The 22,974-nt window shown below is 48.5% G+C and overlaps 1 protein-coding gene across 14 annotated transcripts in view; it reads left to right on the forward strand.

The window, feature by feature from the left end:
- Window positions 1–1,990: 1,990 nt before the first annotated feature.
- SCMH1 (Scm polycomb group protein homolog 1) overlaps window positions 1,991–22,974 on the forward strand; it is a 76,681-nt gene continuing 55,697 nt past the window's right edge. For 8 of the 14 annotated variants that reach the window (XR_008573996.1, XM_054802625.1, XM_054802635.1 and 5 more), the window contains exons 1-3: window positions 1,991–2,121; window positions 18,555–18,616; window positions 21,794–21,878. Coding sequence is in view for 12 of the 14 variants with exons in the window: in XM_054802625.1 (XP_054658600.1) it covers window positions 21,854–21,878 (25 nt within the window). In the remaining 2 variants the exon portion in view is untranslated. Of the gene's footprint in view, window positions 2,122–6,442; window positions 6,618–6,657; window positions 7,458–12,678; window positions 12,829–18,554; window positions 18,617–21,793; window positions 21,879–22,974 lie in introns of those variants that run through there. The other 6 variants (XM_054802626.1, XM_054802630.1, XM_054802628.1 and 3 more) reach the window with 6 other exon arrangements.

Here is a 22,974-nt window from a genome sequence, read left to right on the forward strand (position 1 = left end):
TATTTCCCCCCCCCCCGCCCTGCCCCCAGGCAATCCAGCAAGCAGAGAGAGGACAGGATCTCATGCTCAGTATCCAGCTGCAGCATGACCTGGTTGCTGTTTAAGATGAATGGCTTTCTTCTTTAGTTGCAATACCTTGCAGTGGAAGTAGAGTCTTCAGCATGGCCAGAATATTTCAGTAGAGCAACTGGGAAATGGCATCCTCAGCTGGGAACCTGGATCTGGGAACACTGTGTCCTGCTGGCTTCTGATGGCACCAGAGAGGTGCAGGGTTTGTACCTTCTGGCAAGGATGGGAGGCGGCCACACTGCACAAAGGGTGGAGGCCTGGGGGTGAGCGGATGGTGGTTTCTGCTGCAGGTAGATGTGTTGGTGAGACATCTCTGTGTGTGTTGGTGCAAGGGGCTCAAAGGGAAAGAGGGACGACACTGATGGGAAGTTGTGGGGGCAAAGGTGGCCCTTGCAGTAGCCATGGGTCACATAGGGGGTTCTCTAGCTAAGGGATGCTAAGGGGATGTTTTGAGGGTACTGTGTGTGGCTCTACAGGACAGAAGAGGTCTGTCTCTGTTCAGGAGAGGTGACCAAGGTTCATGGGTGCTCATGGGGTTGGTTTGCACAGGGGTGTCTCTGGAATGCAAGCTGAGGATGGTGCCATGAAGGTCATGAGATATAATGGTGGGAGTCAAAGGCATCTTACTCTTTCTGGGGGGATTTGGGAACACTGGGGTACACCTGTGGTATCTCTAGCTGGAAGGCAGATGCAGGGCTGCATGCAAGGTGAGATCCTGCTTGGGGTGGGAGAAGAGGGAATATCTGGGGGTTGATCTGGATGGGCTGGAGAGTTAGGCAGAGAGGAACCAAATAGTGTTCAACAAAGGCAAGTGTAGGGTCCTGCAGCCAGGGAGGAATAACCCCAGCACCAGTACAGGTTAGGGGTTGATCTGCTGGGAAGCAGCTCTGCAGAGAAGGACCTGGGAGTTCTGGTGGACAACAAGCTCTCCATGACCAGCAGTGTGCCCTCATGGCCAAGAAGGACAGTGGTGTCCTGGGGTGCATTGGGAAGAGCGTGGCCAGCAGGTCGAGGGAGGTTCTCCTCCCCCTCTGCTCTGCCCTGGTGAGGCCACATCTGGAGTTCTGTGTCCAGTTCCGGGCTCCCCAGTTCAAGACAGACAGGGAACTACTGGAGAGAGCCCAGCCAAGGGCTGCGAGGATGATGAGGGGACTGGGGCATCTCTCGTACGAGGAAAGGCTGAGAGAGCTGGGGCTGGTTAGCCTGGAGAAGAGAAGACTGAGAGGGGATCTGATCAATGCTTATCAATATCTAAAGAGTGGGTGTCTAGAGGAAGGGGCCAGACTCTTCTCAGTGGTGCCCAGTGACAGGAAAGGGGCAACGGGCACAAACTGGAACACGGGAAGCTCCATCTCAACATGAGGAAAAACTTCTTCCCTCTGAGGGTGGCCAAGCACTGGGACAGGCTGCCCAGAGAGATTGTGGAGTCTCCTTCTCTGGAGAGATTCCAAACCCGCCTGGACGTGACCCTGAGCAACCTGCTCTGGGTGATCCTGCTATGGCAGGGGGGTTGGACTAGATGATCTCCAGAGGTCCCTTCCAACCCTCACCAGTCTGTGGTTCTGCCATTGTGTCTGTCCCCATGGCAGTGCTGCATGGGCGTCCACCCCATCCCGGGTGTCTCCCGTGGGGCCTGGAGCAATCACAGTCCCCAGTGAACACCCAGACATGGATGGGCGTCACTCCCCGCTACCCACAGGGTCCCGGGTGGGCATACCGGGGTCGGTCCTTAGCTGTGGGGATGATGGTGGGGGTCTGCCCCGTGCTCAGTCTGAGGACCGGGCCGCCCGCAGCGTTCGGCGACGTTCGCGGGGAGTTCGTGAGGGCCGGGCCGAGACGAGACGAGACGAGACGAGCTCGTCTCGTCTCGGCCCGGCCCTCACGAACTCCCCGCGTAGCGCCGCCGTCCCGGGCGGCAGGGGGCGGCGCGGGGCCGGGCCGGGCCGGGCCGGGTCTGTCCGCGCTCCCTCCCCCGCTCCCCGCCTTCACTGCGCATCGGAAACATGGCGGCGGCGAGGGACTGAGCAGTCCCAGCGCTCGGCGGCCGTGCAGGTGAGAGGGACAGCAGGGGTGGTCCGGTTCGTTACGGCCCGGTCCGGTACAGTGAGACGCTGCCGGAGGTCGGGAAGGGGGGGGGGTCGGATGACTAGGCCTCGCGGTGGTAGGGCGGCAGGCCCGGCCCGGCCCGGCGCGGATCCAGCCTGTCAGCGCGGCCCGGCCGCCGCCTCACCCGCGGGGCCGGGTCGTGGTGGCTGCGGGCCAGAGGTGGGGTGTCACCGCCGACACCTGTTGGTGGCCGTCAGGGTCCGGCCCGGATCCCCCCGGGGCCTCTCCGGCGGCGCCGCGACTCCCGCCGGCAAGGGGGCAGAGGCCCGGGGGAGGGGGGGGTGTCAGCGCCGGCCTCCCACGCCTGCCCGTGGGCCGTCTGCCTCTTCCCGGCCGGGTTGCATCTGCCGGTAAAGCTCCTTCGAGGGGCTTTGTTGTTCTTCCAGGTGTCCCCGGGCAGGGCTCGACCGGGACGGCCCTGCCAGCGAGGGGGGACGGGGGGAGCGGGCACGGCAGCTCGTCCAGCAGCACCGGGCCGCGGTTATCGTGTTCACCAAAGGCCTCAGAGCGGTTTTGGCGGACCTCAGGTTGCTGCCCTCCTCCCCGGCGCTGTTTATTATTTGCCGGACGTTCCTTGCACGAAAAGGGAAGCGAGACCGAGCTGCCGGAGGATTTGCAGGAGGTGGCCCCTGCCTGTGGGTTGTGCCCGGGGAAGGTTTGTGCCCTTCCCTCCCCAGGAGCTCTTTAGGACGTCAGGGAAACCTCTCCCCATAACCACGGTGTGTTTTGGAGATGGGCAACGATGCTCTGAGCAGGTCCCTGCCGCTGGAGGCGTCAGGGGTGATCCCGGGACCAGACGGAGAAATCCCATAGCACTGTCCCTGGGGAAACGTCTGTGCCTCCTTCGCAGCCCCCCTGAGTCAGGCGCTTGACTAGAGCTGGGACTGAGACAAGATTTGAGGTTTTCGTGCACACTAAGATGTTTAAAAATAAATACATTGTCAGGCTGGCTCCAGCCGCGCATCGTTCAGGTTTAATCTGAAGGTTCTGTGAAGCTCTTGTGTAAAATCGTGGCAGCAGTTTGGAGTCTGGACAGCTAAAGCTACAGATAGCGAATCTGAACAGGCGGCCTAAGTTTCAGATGCACTGAGCAACTTTGCTCCCTTCAGCCTCAGATGTTTTAGGTTCAGCAGCTGAATACTAAAGTAATTATTTCCATGGGTAAAGTCAGGATGTGGAGACCCAGCTCTGGGGTACCCAGCTTTGATTTTTGGCTCTGTTTCTGTTTACTGTTGTTGTTTATAGTAAACACCGTGCACTGAGTGGCTGAGAACAGCCATGTGGTAGCTCCTCTTCGGCAGCCAGTAATATTGGGGAAAAACATTCTCCTACCTCGGCTCAATTGCTGGAGTGGCGGCATGCGGCGGGTTGTACCGAGGATGCTGGCAGAGGAACGGCCGCCTCTCCTCCTCCTCTCTGCCTTCCCCTTCTCCTACCCTCACACTTCGGCCGGCCAGGCTGTGGTGTCCCCACGCTCTCGCTGGAAGTATTTGGAGTATGGGATGGTGGTTTCATACCTCCCTCGCATTTTGTAGCAAACACTGGCTTGTGGCTTGATGCTAACGTGGGGAGTAAAACTCGACTTGTGGGGGACTCAGCTGTGGGCTGCAGCCTTGCAGGGCCTGTGCTCTGCGGTTGGGTAGTTCAGGATCTGCCCAGTAGATGGTATGAAAATGCAGACAGACATAGGGGAGTCCTTTACAACGGGCAAGAGGGAAATACAGGTATTTCTGTGCTAGTTAAAGTATTTATTTTATTGAAGGTTAAAGTGCTTTTTATCTGAGAGAGGTACACTGACCCTCGATCCTCCTGTTTCGGTATTTAGATCTTAGGAAATGATAAATCTGCATTTTGGTAATCTGCTTTTTAGTCAAGTATTTGGCATTAACTAAATCGGCTAATTGAAAGAAAGGAAATGCAGAGTTTAGAACAGGAGTGCAAGTGGCATCCCCTGCAAGTTGTGAGCATGTGCCCCCTGGTTTTCCTGCGTCTAAAATTTTGATAACGTTTAACTCTTGAGTCACTTCTCTGGAAACTGGATGAATTTTGCAGCACAGTTTGGGGTCTTTAAATGGAAGGTGGTGTTAGCGTATAAAACGATGATGTTATTCATCAAGCAGCTGTGTTTCAGACCACGATGCGAGTGGTCTGGGGCTTGTGTCCTTGCGGTATATCTAATTTAAAAGAATCTCTGAAACTTTGTTTCATAGCCTCAGACACAGTGTGTCTAGAGAGGACCTCCAGAGATGTCCTCCTTGTTTCCCAACCCCAAGGTAAGGTCAGGTATACATCTAAACCCTTCCTGAGCAATGTTTCTTCTTTTAAGGCTCTTCCTGCTGGCAATTTCACATCCTGTACAGATGATGTACGCCGACACTCAGACATCCTCACCATTAGAGAGATTTTCCTGGTGTTTAATCTAAATCTTTGTCTTGCATTTTAAGCGTGTTCCTTCTTCTCTGATCTTCAGGGCGTGTGGAAAACGCTCTACTCCCTAGATATCTGCAGCTAAATTTGTAGTGTTTGAAGACTGTTTTCCCTTCCTAAGCTGAACAAGCTCTGTTTCTCAGCTCTTTTTGCAGGGGCTTGTTGTCTGCACAGCTGATCTCTGCCCTTCTCAGGACTCTGCTGTTGGTCCACGCTTTCCTTGAAGCACCACGGTCAGGCTGGGCTTGTAGGACTGTGTTAGTTGAGCTTCTGTGGAGGAGTAGTAATAAGTGGGCCCAAATGACCCCATTTTGGGTATGTCTAAGTACTGTTGTGTGAAAAAGAATGCAGATCAGACGTATGTGGCAAAGGACTTGGCGTGCTTGGTGAACTTCTATTTGCAAAAGCTGGAGTAGTGTGCTAGCAGCATGGGCTCGAGGCTGGCTTAAGTTAAAGGTTGGCATGTTTGGGTCTCTTGGTAACTCTGAGCCCTTTCTTCGCCCCAGCGGTACACCCTGGTGTAGCATGTGCACTCCAAGCTGCGCGAGATGAGCAATGTTTCATCCCACTTTGTTTGCAGGATGACAGGATCTAGTCCTAAAGGCAAATGCTTTTTTATGTATACCTATATTTTTAAAGAACTCCTTTTTTACTAAGCTTAAATATCTAACAGTAGAGGCTTTCATAAAATGCTTGCTCAATGTTTAAAGTGATAATGCAAGTCTGAAAATAGCGGGAAGCCTGTGAGATGTTCCATCTGTGTCACCAGGTCTTGCTGGGCTTGGCCTTGAAGCAAACAACTCATCCATGTCTAGTGGCCTGAGTTGGTGGTGCCAAACCAGTATCTGGCAAGGGCACCTGTGCACTGGAGATCACCACCGCCTCTTGTTTGTGAAGCTGTGCTCTTTGCTGATTGTCCTGCATAGCAGTCTCTGTTAATGGGAAATTTCAGAGGTAGCTTCAATCGTAAGCTCTCATCAAGCAGGAGAGTTCAGTACAGGGGCATCACTGCAGCCTGTCTGGTGCTGAAAACTTTAATTCCCTGAGATCTCCATTTGCATTAAATTTCCTTAAAAGAACAGTATAATGCTGAGCTCTTTTACAATCGTTTCTGACAGACAACCTCTAGCAGATTTAGGTGCCACAATATACAGTATTGCAGTCTGCAGGGTTTGCTCAGACACTTACCAAATGTTTCTGCACCTGTAGCAGGCATTTAAGCAGAGTTTCTGTCTGTGCCACCGCTCTTTCTGTGCATAGTCTCACAGTTTTATGCAGACTCATCCTGAGCAGAAGTTCAAGTATTTGTCTGTGAACTGAAGAAAAAGATGAATGTCCGTTTTGCTGCCTCCACTGTTTGTATGGCAGCCTCGTCCAAAGGCCAGATGGATGGGCTGATGTCGTAAGCTGCTGTAGAAGAGTCTACCAGCACTTGTCTTCCTGAGATCTGACTTTATCAGCAGCAGTAAGTCACCCTTGCAGCTCCACTGTCTGGTTGGTAGCTGGTCATTGGAGATAAGGAAGCGAGAGCAGATATGAGTCAATATGGCCATTACCAACAGAAGGGAGCTGACGTGAGAGTTCAGCGCAGGACTGTTGTTTTTTTTTTCCCTGGGACAAATACATGCGCCCCTCTCCATTTCTTGCTCAGAAGGTTTTTTGTATGTGTTGCAAATCAAATGGTATTAGCCTCAGTCAGAAGCCTACCTCTTTTTGGAGGTACATCATCCCAGCCAATGTGCTCCGAGTTACCCAACTTCTGTTAGCTCTTATGTTTTCCAGACTGACACAGCGTGAACCGTCCAGAAACCTCCCTGTGGCTCTGTTTTGTTTTTAACAGCGGAAACCATAGGAGTAGATGCCAGTGGAAATTTGTGAAGCTCCATCTTTGCCCGTTCAGAAATACACGATTCCTCCCCTCCCTGGCCCTTCCAGCATTGCTCTGGACACTACGTCAGGTCCCTTCTCCTGGATATCGTGGTGAGGGAACAAGTTTGGTTCACACATTGCTGGAGGTACATCTGCTGTGGTTTGTTTGGGCTTGTGGGTGGTAGGCGCACCCTTCTGAGCTCCCCCAGGACTGCTGATGTTTTGGCTCCGGGGAAAGGTCCTGCTTAGAAAAGTGGTTGCTTTCCAGCAAGGAATTTGTGTCTGGAGGGGAGCTGCCGGACGCTTGTGCTGTTTCTTTTAGTTTAGCATTGGCAGAGCCCTGTGCAGTGTGAACAACCCAGTGCTACTTCGGCCCGCAGCCGATTGGCACCGAGTGAGCCATGGTCTCTTTGCATGCCGTTTGCAGTTGCCTTGCCCGCTGCCCACCTGGAAGAGGCAGTGCCACAATGCCTGCTGCGAGCCAGAGCCTGGCACCGGCTTTTGTCCGCCCTGACCTCCCCTTCAGCAACGGCTGCACCTTATCCCCAGCTCCTTGGCCTCTCTTTCCCTTCCCTGTTTTGTAAAAGCCCCTGCCGCCTCCCACCACGCTGAGCCCTCTCTGCCTGCGTTTGAAGCTGTGGGACGCACGTCCAGCTGCGCCTCCAGCAAAGGGAGGGGTGGCTTGTGTTCCCCCTCAGCTACCTCCTGGCTGTTGGCGGTCGAGAGCCTCCCTGGGCCGCCTGCCAGAGGCTGCCTGCCCTCCCCATGTCCCCTGCAGCCCGCGGGGGAGGCTGGCAGCCAGCGAGCAGAGCCCTTAGGAAGCCAGGCTGGGCTGCACACACGTCGTGGGGGGACGGGGATAAGCAGCACTTCTCCAAGGCAAGAACCTGGGCTTGACTCTGACTGCTGGCAGCATGAAACGCCGTCCACACCGTGCTGCTTTATGTCCCTGAAACTGGCTGGTCTGCAGAGGTGACCGTGTTAGGGTGAGGTTGGCTCTCTAGGCTCGCGCTGAATGTGCTGGGTGGGCTCTGTGGTGTGTTCGGGCATCTCCTGGCAGGTGCTCCCCTCCCTGCTGTTGCTGCTGCAAAGGGGCCCTCGCCTCCCCACTCCCCTCTTTTGCTGGAGCATGGCCTTTCCTGCCCAAGTGGTGTGTTTAAGGTAGGAGAAATTTCTGCTGTATGCACACGGAGCGTTAAATGAAGGCGCAGTGAGCAGGCAGAAGAGCTGATAAAGTCTGATGTGGACTGAGGAGGAAGTTGCACCAATTCCACTTTCTAAAAATAAGTCAAGCAGCCCGGAGGCTGACGCTCTCTATACGCTGAGTTTGTTTGCTTTCTTTTTTTTTGTCTTGTTCCAGCAAATTTAAAAAAAAAGATGCTACAGTCCATCAAAATACTGCAGTGGTTGTGTGATCAGATATAAGCTTATGAAGAAAGGTCTTGGTTGTTTCAGTGTTTCTAGAAGTGACCTTGAAGAATTACCTACACATAGTGTTTCCTAGAGGTTTGTCTCAGCTGTACTTAAAGATTTCCAATGATGATGATTCAGACTTTCCTCGGCAATCCACTCCAGTGCCTGACTATTTGGATGATTAAGGAGCTTTGCTTGATTTCAGGCTGGTATTACTGTACTTTAACCTCGTCATTTTGACATTTCACCTTCTCTCTGGCAGGCTACCAAAGAGAAGAAAAATTCTGTAAATGTAGAAGCAATCATTTGTGTAGTTTCATCTTCCCTTCTACCTTTCCCTTCTGTGTTCTGAGAGCATCTGCAGGCTCTCGTGCACTTTGTGTATTTAATACACGTGTGTGGCAGCTGGGAAGCCCTACTCCCGACTCCTCACGTTGTAGTGGTCATAACTAACAGTCCTTGATCTATGCTGATGTCGGTGAAAATGTGGCGCTTGAGGTGATGTGTTTTATTAAAATTGTATATCACGAATTTCCCAGTTGTCTCATACTTCTATAGCAAAATGCACATCTCACAGAGTTTTTGGTTAGTAATACATTTTATAAAAATCAACAGGATGACATTAAAAGTTATGTTACTTCAAAACGTGGTATAGAGATGCTGCTGATGAAACTGTTGCTGAGTAAGAAGGAGCAGAATATTGTTCTCTGTCATGGAGTGGGGTTTTGTCTCCTTGGCCTGTGGTTGAACATTTTATGAATTGTGCATTTTCATGATCTGCAGATAATTTCCATTCCCTTTGCATGCTACGATGGCTCTTCCTGATAACTTCCAGGCATTATCATAACATTTCTTCATTTTGGTCATTGATAAAATCATTACGATGCATTTCAGGGAGAGATTTACAGTTGAAATAGGCTGTGAATTTTTTTTTTTCTCTTCAGAAAAGGGGAAAAAGGGATGACAAGACAAGACAAGAGTTACTGCCTTGCAAAGCCCGAGTGGGCTGGGGTGGACTCTTAGCTGTGAAGCAGTACCGATATTGAAGCCTTCTGTGTTGAATGAAGATTTCTGTAACACAGTTATCCTGCTTCCTTCCTGTGTTTTCTAGCCACTGGTGTCTGCTAATTGTTATCTCTGGAGCTCATATGTTTTCCTGGATTGCATTTTTGTACTGGCAGCGTGTAACTGTTCCTGCAGCTCTGCGAGGAGAGACAGCAGCAACAAATGTGAACGATGCCTTTAATGGTGCCCCTGTCTGCCCATCTCCTGGAAATCATTGCCACTGTAGTTTTTAGTGTCATTATGTATTAAACCTCATAATTTTATTTCCATTTTGCTTCTGCAGAAGTCCTTGGTGAAACTTTTCACTATCGCATGTACCTAGAGCATGTTCGTGTTGTCAGGCAGTTGTTTGAATGCTTCTGGTGGCTGCATGTCGCTACAGTCTGACGAGAAATGCCCCTGTGTGTGCATACGGTAGCTCTCCAGACCCGCAAGACTTGTGAAAGGTACCTGGCAGGTGGAAAGCGATACTCCCTGCTTCTTGCTGGTAGCAAGCCCAGGGCGAGGCAGCCCTGAACTGAGAGCCTCGTAGCTGCATGATGCCGCGTTTGGGCTGCACAGCGTGTTCTCATTGCAATTGCACAGTTCCAGCTCGGAGTTTCTGGTGTCTGGTGAGCTTGCGCCTGCCTGCAAAAAGGCTGTGGAGGCATCCTCATCATCAGCTCATGTCCTGAGCTGTTAGTCAGACTCTTAAAGAAAGTAACTCTTGAAGTAGTGCAGCATCATTAAAAATGTTTTCGGGTAGGGGTCTCCATTAGAGTATCAGCTGCGGATGGAAGACTGAAAACTCTGCTAAAGTAGTGGTGTGCTATCAGCCTCCAAATCTTAGGATTGTTGTTAATTTACATCTGTGTAGTAGTTCTTACTAGTTCAGTAACAGTGTAATATATGGTCCCCACATTGTTCTGGAGGTGATAGAAGCTTACATCTTTCAGGTTTTGGTGCTATTGGTATTTCTATCCTTGAGTGCAGATTACTCAGTAAAATGCTTTTTTTTTTTTTCTGTTGCACAATATCTGCTGTACCTCGTGTTATGTACAGTTGACATGACATCAGCCAGAAGATACTGGTGACTGGTTGGTATCAGCTCTAACCAGCTAGGCCACCACCTCGCCTGGAGCCGTTGGCTCTTGCCACAAGGGAAGTAAATAAACCCTGGCAGATGGCTGATCCTCCTGGCTTGTCACGGCTCCAGAGGTGAGGTCCATGTTGTCATTTCCGCAGTCCCAAAGTGGAGGTTTTTAGGTGGCTGTACAATGCCACATGTCCCCCAGCATGGCAGGAGGTAGCAGCTTGTTTGATGGTGAATTGCCTGTGTCCCAGACAGGGCAGGAGGAGCTGATTCCACCTGGGCATTATCCAGGGCTCTGCGCTGTAAATCTGGGCCGTCCCGCGGTTGTTCCAGCATTGCAGCGAGGCTGAGGGATGGCTTTGCTATCTTGGCGCATCTTCCATCACCGTAAGCTTTGCTCTCGTCTTGTGCGTTGCTGGCACGATTTCTAGTTGTATATTTAGCATTATCCACTGAGCCTGACCAGAGGACTCAGTCTGTTCTGGGTCTGTTCAGTTATTTCATATTGTTGTCAGCTGGAAAATCTGTAAATGCCCTGTGATATTTTATGGCTTTATAAGCTGTACAAAATGTCCAGCAGGTAGTTTAATGTCTAGCAGATACAGTCTGTAAGAGTGTGTTTTTTTCATTAGCTCTTTGGCAGACACTAAACATACTTTCATAGCTGCAGGATGGACTTTTGGTTGCTTGTGGTCATGGTTGTTTGTATTTTTTTTTTAATATTGGCATCTACCGTATGTACATGTTGTTGCCAGAATAAGAGATTTCCTAGTGCCGTGTACAGACAACAGTGGAGGGCCTCACAATGTATTTTTTAGTTTTCCAAACTCTTGGCCCTTCAGGACTGTAAAGCAGCCTAACAATTTTTTCTTTACATAATTAAAAGCAATCTGTTCAGGGTTTCTTGCAGGAACTGGCTAGTGATTTTTCCTCTCTGGGAGTAATTCTCTTGAGATAACATTTCTGTGTACTGCTAGATTGCTCTTTCTTTTCTTATTAAAATTTACGGAAGTTTTGATGGGCACTTGTTAGAATTTCTTTGTATCCAGACTTTGCAGTCTGTAGAGGATATTTCACCCATTTCAGTAGATTTACAGTTTTGACTCATGGGATTTTAGCTCCTTAAGTCACAGACAAGACCAGAGTTATACACAGGATAAAAATAGAAAGCAGTAATTAATACCCATCCTCAGTGAGCCTGGCTCTTCAAGTCTCTCTTGACATGTTGCAGTGCTGCAATTTCCTTTTCTTTTCCTAAGAAATAGATGAATTAATATCTCTCTACATGAGCGAGAAAAAACAAAGATGCTTGCTTCCTGCCCTGGCACGCCATTCCCCGTGGGGCACAGTGAGTTTCTGTGAGCTCTTGTCTCCCGCGCAGCCCTGCTGCGTTGGCCAGCTGCTGCTGGGCTGGAGGAGGCCAGGAAGCAGAAGTAATGGCACAACCTCTCCCTTCACCCTCCCGGACATCAGGCTTTCCCCCTATCAGGGACTGGATTACCTCTGTCTCCATGTTCCAAGCAGCAGAGGCAGACTCCTCTTCAGCTCTAGCAGGGGTAAATCCAGGTTTGTGTGGCTGCGCTCCATACTGTGTGGGTTCAGATATTTTTTTTTCATTTCTTTTGTGGATGGGGCAGATCAGCAGGAACTTTTTCTCTTCTGTCCCCCATTTGCACAAGAACCACCAACTGTTGGGAGTGTTGGAGGGAAGAATTTGACTCTGAATCTGGCCATGCTGTTTGGCAGGGGAGACCCTGAGTTTTATCAGTCTGAGGATATAGATGCTAAAGGGATCATCTCACCTTGTCTTCTCTAAGAAACAGGTTCAGGAGGGCAGGCAGAGTTGTATGTGACAGGTTGGCTGTATGGATGTTGAGTCACAGACAGGGTTTTGTATACAGATCCATGAAGAATTCACCCTTGAGTGTGACTTGAGTTGCACCCCCCCTACTCCCCCCCCAGTGCTGCTTGCCAGTAAGGATGTGACTGTGTTACTGTTGGACCCCAGGAAGTTTAGAAATACTGAACTCCAAAGAAGGTCATTACTTTGTGCTGGATGAGGGAAGAGAGCACCTTACGCACTCTGAGTAACACGCCTGGCAATTGCTTTGATGTCATGTGAGGCTTAAGGATGAAAGTTTTCATCCTGTGTGTTTTCCCAAGAGTTATTACTAAGCATTCAATTTAATAGTTAGGATCGGTTATAGAAGGAAAGTAGAAAACAGGAAAATGCCATTCTAGGTGTATGTAACCATTGTTGTCCCCCATGTATCTAGTATTCTAGCTCATTAGAGAGTGGTGATTTTGTCCCTTCAGGGCTGGTTTGCTCTTGTCTGCACTCTGAGCTCTCATCTCCCTCTCTGCCGTTTCAGTGGAAACACCTTGCCCTGTGTGTCTGTCCCTGGGGAGCATCCTCCTCCCTTGTGCTGGAGTGCTTGCAAGATACAGGGTAATATAAGGGATGGGGTCATCTCCTTCCCCTCCCTTTCCAAGGCTTTCCTCATTTACATTTCTGTTGTGTCCCCTAATTACCATCCCTTTGGTTTTTTTATTCCCCCTCTAACTGCCTTTTCCTGCTTATGTTCTCCTGAAGATGTTATGCTGAAACTTTATCAAACTTACTGACTAGAAATAGTTAATGCAAAATCTTCTTTCAGGAATTCTCACATCCAGCTTGCAGCATCATTACACAATCTGTCGCGACATTTCCAATAGAGACACAGCTGGAAGTCAGACCTTTCTTTCTGGATTACCTCCTGTTTCCTCTTGCTAGGGACAAGGGTATATATTGTCTTCCTGGAGCTAAGGTACATTCATTTCATTTATTATTATTACAAATCATGTATATATTTATCTACCTGATATTGTCTTCCCATATGTCCCATCCCATAAAAAGCTTAGTTTTTAATAAGATATATTCCAGCAGAGAATAAGTATAAGGATGGTTAAACAGGTTTTTGTAGAATATATATACTGGGTGTTGAACAGAGACCTATGAAGGGTTTACACATTGGGGCGCATTTCTGGGGCAACATACGTTGTGTGTGTAACTGCTGTCTGGAAAAGCAGTCATGATTTACTGCGAGGGGGGTGCTGTATTAGCCTGTCATGTTGCTGGGAGAGAAGGTTGTGCCTCTGTTACAGCCTGGTGATGATATGGAAACCATGCACTCTTTACGAGTTTTTTTTTTTTACATACTCCTGTTTAAATTCTTATTTAAAGACTTTGAAGCATCCTATTGTGTGCTTTTGTATGGGGTGACTTTGTAACTGTCATGGGCAGAATCCCATTTCAAGGTCTTCTGTAAGCCATCTGCTTTCAGTAATAGCTTTTGGATTTGGCATGTGGCTCAGTGCAGATTAAAATAGCCACATTGCTGCAAAACTTTCTTTACCGCCTGCATTGGTTTGGCCTTCCCGTTGAGCCTCTGCAGCCTGGGTGTACTCTCACGGGGCAGGGTGCTCTGCATTGCACCCTGCTCTCAGTCTGTGCCCTCCAGCTCATCCCTGGGCAGTGGGGGATGCATGACCCAGCGTAGAGGTGTGTTGGGGTGCACCATATCTCTGCACCTCTCTGTGCTCCTGAGATTGCTTTGAAAGAAAACCCAGGTACGTGCAAAACTGGCACAGGGCCTGGCTCCCTGCCCTCAGGGTGTTGGGGTATGGTCAGAATGCACTGGGGTCAGGACTACAGAGCGCCACGTGTGTGATAAATTTTCTCCTCTACTTTGAGGTGACCCCTGTGGGTTGGGTGTTGGGTACACTGGCATGCCACTCTAGATAGCTTCCACTACTGTAGCCCAAGCCTCTTTTAAAGGTAGAAAACTTTGTGTGAGTCCTGCTGACGCCAAATAGTTGTAACCCAGATGGTTCAGTGGGAGAAACATCAGCATAGGGCACACAGATTCAATTCTGTGCCTTAACACGTTCTTCCTATACAGCACTTGGTAAGTCAACCAGTCCTTCAGTTTTCTACATGTAGAAGGTGTCTTGCCTGTTCAAAAAGTCAGTTGTCCATGCTGGTTTCTGTTACAGTGCATCTGGGAGAGCTCCACTGGAGGTACATGGTGGTACAGGTCAGAAATGTCTCTGTTTAACACCAGAGACCTGCTGCTTTTCCCAAAGCTCCTTCAGAACATTTACGGTGAGCCATGGTCTTGGTAGCCTCATCTACACTGAGATGTGGTATGTGGGCATTGTTCACCTGAGGAGAAACAATGGTGACAAAGTCAGTTCAGCAGCATGACCAGCAATGAGGGGATCTGCTGAAATAATTCCAGAGCATAATGAAGCTTCCTTAATCCCAGCTGTAATGACAGAGAATTGGTTTTGTATGCTTAGCTTAAGCCTATGCCACATCAGCCAGTCTTCATGGGGGCCATTCCCCGTCTCCTTGGCAATGAAAGGCAGCCCAGGTCTTCACTCCAAGCCTTGAGCGCAGCGCTGCCTCGAGGAGGAGCAGCACAGGATCCTCTGCTTGATATTTATCCCTGCCCATGGCAGGGGGTTGGAACTAGCAGGTCATTAGGGTCCTTATCAACCCAACTCAACCTAGTCTGTGATTCCCTGCATGGGGAGGCTTTAGGTTTTGCACTGCTTTCTATTTGTGTGTGGGATTTTTAAGAAGCAAAGCAACACTGGTCTTAAAAGCAGTTCTGATTTTTCCACAATGTGTGAATTTCTTACGGCAGTCAACCCCCATCTTTCTGAAGAGGACTGGAAGGCCCAGGGTGCTCACTCCCATCGCCACAGAAATGGCAGACATGGAGCAGGCCAGCTCCTCTGTAGAAAAGTCTGTACTGAGAAGATCGAACATGTTAAGGGGCTTCCTCTTAGCAGACTCAAGCCAGACTATCTCACCTGGCTTGCTTTTTTTTAAGCCCTTTCCTCTCTCTGTTTCTCTTGGCCTGGGTATCCTGTTCCTGGAGCGTGCCAAATGTAGTTTTTATTGCAGCCTCTTGAATCTTTGTGAAGAGCAAGGTCTGCTTGCAGTGATACACAGCAAGATGTTTCTATTTTAAGCCAAAGCCCATGCTGGGTTTTTTTTTTTTTTTTTTGAGAGAAGGAAACCTTTATTGGAATCCTGCAAGGTTTTATTTCATTTCCTCCACAGTTTTGAGAGGTGGTAACTCCTGCAGCCTCCCTTGTGGTGGTGAGTGATTCCTTCCAGTGGTCCCTGGTTTTCATCTTCATCCTGAGCTGTTGGCTTTCCCTTGAGCTTGACTCAGCAGTGTCTGATGATCCAGCTGTCGTTTGCTCAGAGGTTGACTCATCTCCTCTCCCCTCCAACCTGAAGGTGTTCAAAAGGAAGTCATGAAGTTGGTATTTTCATTGTAGAGACATGGTCTATCCAAGTTTTTTGCATGTTTTTGTCTCTCTTAAAATATGTTCTCCCCTGAGATTTGGCTCAGGGACTAAGGAAGCGTGTTGCTTGTGATCACATCTTTGAGGCACCTCAGTGTCTTAACATCTTTCAGAAGAATGTGTTTCTGAAGAGCCAGTTGTGAAGTCTGGAGTTTATCAGTCCACTTCTTACATGGTAGGAAGATAAAATTAGTTCCAGAGAGGGAGAGATGTTGGAAATGACACAAAATCCTTCTGGTAGAAAGAGGAGTAATGGTTTGCAGCCATCAGATACTTCAGATCACACAAGGGGATCAGTACTCCAGATGGAAATACCGACATTCATTGTTACAGTGTTTCTTTGAAAAAATTCCTAGTATGAATGTAAGGACCCTTGCGACCTAACGAGGGGAGATGCTTTCAGAGGTAGCTGTAGCTTCATCAGCCTTTGTTCAGAGCTGCCAAAATACGGCTTTGCACAGACGAAGGGAAATAAAACTCCAGTCTTGTCCGGGAGGAGGATAACGGGGAGGTGGAAGGAAATAAACCCATTGGTCAAGATAAATTCTGACTCACCTCTTCAAAATTTGCAGCTACTTGCTCTTGAGAGTTTCCTTCAGGTCCCATGTAAGCGTTTGTTTGGCATTTAGTTTGCTTGTCGGTTGTGCTGGCTCTGAGGAAGTTGGTGTTCACGGTGGTGCTGAGAGCTGTCTGATGGTCATTGTCTTCTACCCAGACGAGGGGTCAGTCGGCTGGATCACCAGAGCATGCTTTGAGGGGGAAAACCATGATTTCAGACCAGCGAAAGTTAGGGTGTCTGCAGGTCAGGCAGAAATCTGAGGAGCTAAGTCTGGTGTGAAAACCAAGAGAGGTAAGAAGTGTTTCAAATCGCGTGCTGGCAGTCTTCTAATTTCTCAGCTAGGCTGGAAGTGCCTTTCTCCACCATAGAAATTAAAAATGGCAATAAAAGATACTAAAGGAGCAGGCCGAGGTGGTTATATGCATCTGCTCGTCTGTGCCTGGTTTTCTGACCAGGTCAGGATGCAGCTGGGTGCTCCTGTGTAACCTGTGGTGCACGTATGGGCTTCCAGAATGGTGCTGAGGCAGGACCTGGCACAGCCAAGCCTCCAGCTGGGAACCTGGATGGCAGCACCGCTGTCACCCTTGATGGGCAGAAACTTACAATGCTGCCCTCACAATTCCTGAGGGAATTTCTAAGGAATAGCTCTTTATTATTGTGGTGTTTGATGGAAGGATACCCACGAAGAAAAACTTGGTTGAAGCAGAGGTTACATTGATGGGATTTGTACTAGCTGGACTGGCCGTGGTGCTCAAGACCCATGCTTTTGTGGGGGAAAAAATCAATGACTGCAGGCATTTTGCATTATGAGAAACATTCAAGATTCTCTTGTCGCTGTCCCATGAGATTTCCAAGAAGCGTCATTCTCACAGTCCTCTGGCAATATGCAGAGTTTTCTTTTTTTTCCCTTGATCCTAATCTGTGGGGTATGTATCCGACCTAATAAAACCATTTTTCAGCTTCGCTGCTGGTAGTTTTCTTCCTCTTCTTTCTGAAAACATCTTGCCTGCTGGCAACTGCATTGTCCAAAGAGGTTTGAAGCTTGGCACGCTGTCAACAAAACTTCAGTTACCCTTTCAATCAAACATGGTAGCGCTGTGAACTGACTTGGCCTCCATCCCAAGGTTCACCATAATCTTCCTCGTATAATAGGAAGTCCAAACAACCCCAGGAAATAATTCAGATGCGAGTGGTGCCTTTAGTGGAATAAAGAAGAGCCTAGAGGAGACATTAAGAACCTCAGCTTTTACTCTTTTCATAATTATGCACTCCAAAGGAGCAGAGGCTTTGTAGATAAAGAGATTACATGCATCTTATGAGGTCTGTGTAGCAGTGACAGTATCTTCCACCCACATTTTCTCACTTTTTGTTTTACTGACGTTGCAGTTGCAACATTTAGTGGAAGAATATTGCAGAGCAGGCTACTTTATAACCCTGAAGGTCCCTTCCAATCTGGCACAGGTAAATTGAATCATTCTCCCCTTAGGGATGATAAGGATGAGCTGTTGGAAGAGCCTGTTGGTAAGAGCAGCAGGGGGGAGAACTTAATTAGATTAAGATGCAGTTAGGTGATGTTTGTGCTGAGGGTTGTGCGGTGTGGCTGCCAGAGACAGTGGCAGTCTGAGCCGGGCATGCCCTGGGATGCTCTTCCCAGGCCTAGCTGCTTCTGTGCTGCCTTTATTTCTGAACAAGAAAAAGGAAAATATATCTGAGGTGTAAATCTCAGTGTAAACCAATGCAAGGGGTCACTGGGGTGCGAACAAAACCACGTCTCAGGCTGATGTCCTGCCTCTGGCCACGACCTGGTGCCGGCAGCCTGGCAGGAAGGCGAGTGTTTGGCTTTTCCTTGCCAAAGTACAGTAGGTAACACGGTAGTGGTATGGGCAGGGTTCGGCTGGTCACCCCACCTTTCAGTCAACTTTTGCTTGAGGTGTGAGTACCAATGGCCTGTGCATTTCATACTTTGATGCAGTTATAAATGCTGTTTTGCTTTTGAATGCCTTTGTCCTTTTTTATTGTTACTTATTTACTTGTCTTGGTAACATCCTCCATGAGGAAGTTGCATGTCTGTTAGTTTCCAATAAACAAAATTTTCTTCTCCCTGCTATATACTTTCTTTTTTAGTATTACCAGTTTGCCCTGCTACACTGTGGAAGGGATAATTTGGAGTCCTTAGTTCAATCCCTTGGTGCTATTCATTATTTTATATGCCTCTCCTGTGGTCTCTCTCCTTTTTATTACTAATCAGGTCTAGTCTTTTAAATCCTTCTTTGTGTGATAGTTTCATTTTACAAAAGCTGAACTAGTTTATATCAACTCGGTTGATGTGATCTTACTCATATCAAAGGTGTTTAACAGCTGCGGTCCCATGTACTCATTGCAAGCTGAACTTAAATTGTGTCAAGTTCTGTGCTGCTTTACTATGGCAAGTGGGAATGTTTGTTGCAGCTGTCTTTAAATTTGGATGTTTTAAATGAATTAAATATGAACATGAATAATGCAACTGGTAACGTAGCCTTTCTGCAATTAAATGCAAACTTTTTCATTTTGTCTCTATGCTTTCAGGTTTTGATATGCCGCAGTATTTGTACTGACTTTGCTGTCTTGTAGGAATGATGGGGAACTAGAGCCCGTGACAGTTCAGTGGAGCCGTTGGCACTTTTGATATCTCGGTGAGTGGAAGTTGTTTGAAACTGTGGGAAAGGCCCTTTATCTGCTACAAAAGGCAGCAAATCAGTTGGCCTTTTAGATTTTAAGGTAGCATCCTGCTAAAATGAATTTGCACGATGATCTGTCCTTTCAGGATATAAATTCTGGAAAGCAATGCCCTGTAAAAGCGTGGTCCATACTTGCAAGATTATCTTGATATCCACAAGCATGAGACATACAGCTTTTGCAAAAAAGAGGAGTTTTAACTCTGGTATGCAGCTTTGTATGAGTGTCAGGTTCTGGAGATGGGAGTATTGCAGCATGTGCTGGGATATGTAAATCTTGGATGCTTTGATGCAAAAGTAAGATTGTCTCCTTCATTTCATTGACCCAGACGACAAGTTCTCATCGGGAGCATGTTTGTGTCTGAGGTGGTTCAGGAAGATCTCTCTGTGTGGATAGACCATTTTTCCCCCTTGGATGTCAAACTGAAGCTTCTGCTATTTATTACTTTAAGATTATTTTTAGTCTTCAGTCTCTGAACAGTGTAAAGACCACATACATCCGTACTGCATTTGTGCCTGTTAGCTTGCCTGTTCTGCTGTTCACTTTCTTGTCTCTAGACTGAAATCTCTCTTCTTCACCAGGGTTTCCAGAGCCTTTAGGGCAATTCCGCTTGCCTTCCAATCAGTTGTCAGTGAAATAAAATCATAGGGTATTTCAGGTTAGAAGGAACTTTTGGGGGCCATCTGGTCCAGCCCCGCACGCAGAGCTGGGCTGGCTTCGAAGTCAGACTCAACTTTAAGGTTAGATCACGCTGGTCAGGGTGGTAGCTGGTCATGCTTGGAGCATCTCCAAGGATGGAGATTTTACAGCTTTTCTGGGCAACTACAGAATGAAATCACAGCCAGTGGGAATTACCAATTCCCAAGCCCTATGTTGGTAAAGCCCACCTTACACCAGTGTCAGGGGGGCTGGGGTACACGGGCTATGTCTCTGTGGCTAAAGAAGAGAGGGCAGTAACCGGTCCCTATCCCTGGGATGTAGCGGGGCTGGTGGCTCTGGGGGCTCGCATCCATGCTGCGCAGGGCTAGCTGCTGCCAGGGCAGGCGGGCTGAAGCCATATGTTGTGCGGTTTGGCTCTGGGTCTTTTCTGGGCGTTACGAGGCCCTGAATCACACCAATTCGTTTGTTTTTTTTTTTCTTTTTTTTCATTTTTGAGTTATGATCTTGCAGGATGAAACCAAGTGTTGCTGTCCTGTGGTGTGAGAACATACAGGGGAGCTGGGTAGTGCAGAGCTGCAGTGGAGGATCGTAAAGGAGGGCAGAAATCAGGCTGGGGCCATCTCATTTGGACAGTTTCTTGGAAGTGTGTTTTGGACTGAGCTGTCCCCAGGCTCACACCCATGTGGCTCTCAGCAGAGTGGGACTCCCCATGCAGCCTAAGTCATCGTCTTTTGGGGAGAGTCACCTTTTTTTTAATAGGAGCAATATTTACGATGTCTCATGTCTCAACATGAGATCTTGCTGGGAACCCACTACAGTGTTGGCTGAGGGACACCACCAGTCATCTGTGTGCTTTGCAAGTTGTTAGGGTTACTCCCATTCCCGTCTGTATGAGGACGGAGGGTGCAGTAGTTTCACCTCTCCTCCCAAGCCGCAACCTTCCACAAATCGCATCTGAGCATCTCCTACACAGTCACGAATTTTTCCTCCAAATACTTCTGCAGGGAAGGGTTACACATCCCTGCCGGGTAGGGCTCTGAAGTGCTTAGGCTGTAGCAGCTTTTCAAAAGCCGTCTGAGTGGCACAGGAGCTCCTGTCCCGTGCCAAACGCATGAGATTTATGATTAGTGTTTAGGTACTTCAGAATGTCCTGCGTCCGGGGGAGCCGAGCAGACAGCAGAGGTGCGGAGCCAGAGATGGTGAATGCTTGTCTCGTGCCTTTATATAACACCTTTCACCCTGGGTTTTATGGCTGGGGGACCTTTCCTACCATGACTGCTAGCTTTTAATAAAAATGACTGGAGAAAATTATGAAAAGAAGCATTAAAAGTTGTAAATAAGCTTTCGCATGTGGATTACCTTCCACTATTGAAAGGAAAAGAAACTTTACTTCTTTCACAAGTATGCACAAACACACATGCTATTTATGAGAGAGGCAATAAGAGACTACTGTGTAGTTTGTAGCGCTTTTATAGAAAATTAAACTCTTTGTTTCTCTTAGGTTTGGAAAAAGCTTGGTTTTTCAAAATCAAAACTTCTCGCCAAGTTGGATCTGTAAATAACCCTTTAAGCAGAAACTCAGCATTGCATCCTGGGACAGCTTCCTCTTACGTCCTCCAGCCTGACTGCCCCACTGTGAACAAAATGGAGTTATATTGACACAATTAATCTTTCATTAGTTAGTGTAGTGTCAAAACATGCTTTTACTAGCTTTCCTAAGGGCTTGTTTGCAGCTCAGCCATTCATTTAGATATTTTCTGTCAGGGCTTGGCAAGGCTCAGTGCGTACAGGAGGCACTGCCCTGTGAGACCAGCTGTGCAGGACCACTGGTCTCTGTGTGTGTGTCTAGCACGCATCTCCCAAGAGGTCTGATTTTTGGTAACGTTTGCTTATAACAGGAATGCAAATGCTTTTTCTTCTTGAGGACAGTCCAGCCAGTTTTCCTCCAACCAGGAAAAAAATGCAGCACAACTTGGACATTTGTTGCAAGACTAATAGCAAAAATATTTCCTGGGTCATTGTCCAATTTCTCATCCTTATTACCCAGATCTGCTACGAGCAATTTGAATTGCAAGTGGCGAGCTGGGGATTGCAGTGCTGCTTTGCCAGAGTTAATGTTATGTTTCCATGTGTTTTCTTTCATAAATTTCAGCTCTGCCTCCCTTTGTTAGTGAGCAAGAGCAGCCCCCCATTCCAGGCACACACTCGGGACCCGCTGTAGAGTTAGCACAGAGACTGGCATATGCTTCTCTTGCTTATTTATGCCACTCCCGCTGAAGCTGTCCACATATTGGAGAAAGACTTATAGTTTCAGGGGGGTTGAAATGAATTGTCTGTGTTCAGTAGGAGATATTCTGTGCAACCCAGGGTGAAAGAGCATCTATTTTCTCCCTGCTGTGTGATTAGTTAATGTTGCAGATGACTCTGTGCTCCAGAATGAGAGAATTTTCTCATGTTTATTTCTTTTGTCCTAGACATCTTCAGTTATCTAAAAGCAAGCCAGTCCCAGGATAAGGACAGCAGCGGGTGATATAATGCGGAAACCAGGCCCTCAGAAAGGTGAGCAGTGATGCTTGGCGGAGCCAAAGGCCCGGCAGCGATCTGGTGTGGACTGAAGGACTGAGTGCAGCACACTGGGAGGCTGGCGATGGTGCGGGAGTGTGGGGGGCATGCTGGTTGCATGCTCAAAACAGAGTCATTTGGTTCTCCGGCAGAGAGGGCTTCATCAGTGCACCCCCAGGACAGGCAGAGGAAGAGTCCCTCACTGGGACTCACTGCAGCTTGTGGGGCATGGTGTCAGGTGGCAAGGGTGCTCTGGGGAGCCTGCGGCACGCACCATCTGCTAGTGCTCCCAGCGTGAGGCAACTGCTTCTCTGCTGGCACAAGCCTCCCCCTTCTAATGAGGCATGAAACCAAAGACCAGCCTACCTTGTGGAGAGGAAATCTGTTACGGACGTGTACCTCTCGCCGCCTGACTCTCTTGTCCCGTTACATGCAGTAGCAGCCACAGTGCTCAGGGCAACCGCACGCATGCTAGCTGTGTCCTCCTGCCCCAACAAAAAGGGTGAAGTCAAGCAGGCTGTCCATGGCTGAGCTGCTCAGACTTCTTGTGCTTAACTAAAATATTGATTTCCTTTAGTGTTGTGCCATGCATGTGCGTTCAACTGGAGTGATCTCATCACATGCACTTCGGAGGATGGGGGAAGGGAAAAGCGTAGAGGATGGAGCATCCTCCGCAGTTCTTTGTTCACATCTGCTACACGCTCACAAGGTTTATTGCAGGAGATTTCTATGCTCAATTTCTCTCCTCCCTTTATTTTTTTTAAACGTCTCCTTTGCTTCTCTGGTGGTTCATCTTACAGAAGCATTATCCTTTTCCTAATGCTGCTTGTCCTTTAATGAAGTGAAAATAAATGAAGGAAAGCAGGGAATGGGGAGAGCCTGCTGCGAGGCAGCTGGAGGGCTTGGTAATAAAAGAGGCAGGTTGATTAGTCAGCAGTGCGGCCACGGACCAGGCTGGCTGAATTTAGCCTCTTACACAGCTTGTCCTCGCGCAGCAGGGCACCTCCAGCCAGCATGGCTGTGTGACCTGTGCTGCGAATGCCATGCCATAGGTTGCAGAAGCAACATCTGCATCGTGCACACGTGGGTTTCT

This window comes from Grus americana, chromosome 23, assembly GCF_028858705.1.
Source record: "Grus americana isolate bGruAme1 chromosome 23, bGruAme1.mat, whole genome shotgun sequence".
Taxonomy (NCBI): Eukaryota; Metazoa; Chordata; class Aves; order Gruiformes; family Gruidae; genus Grus; species Grus americana.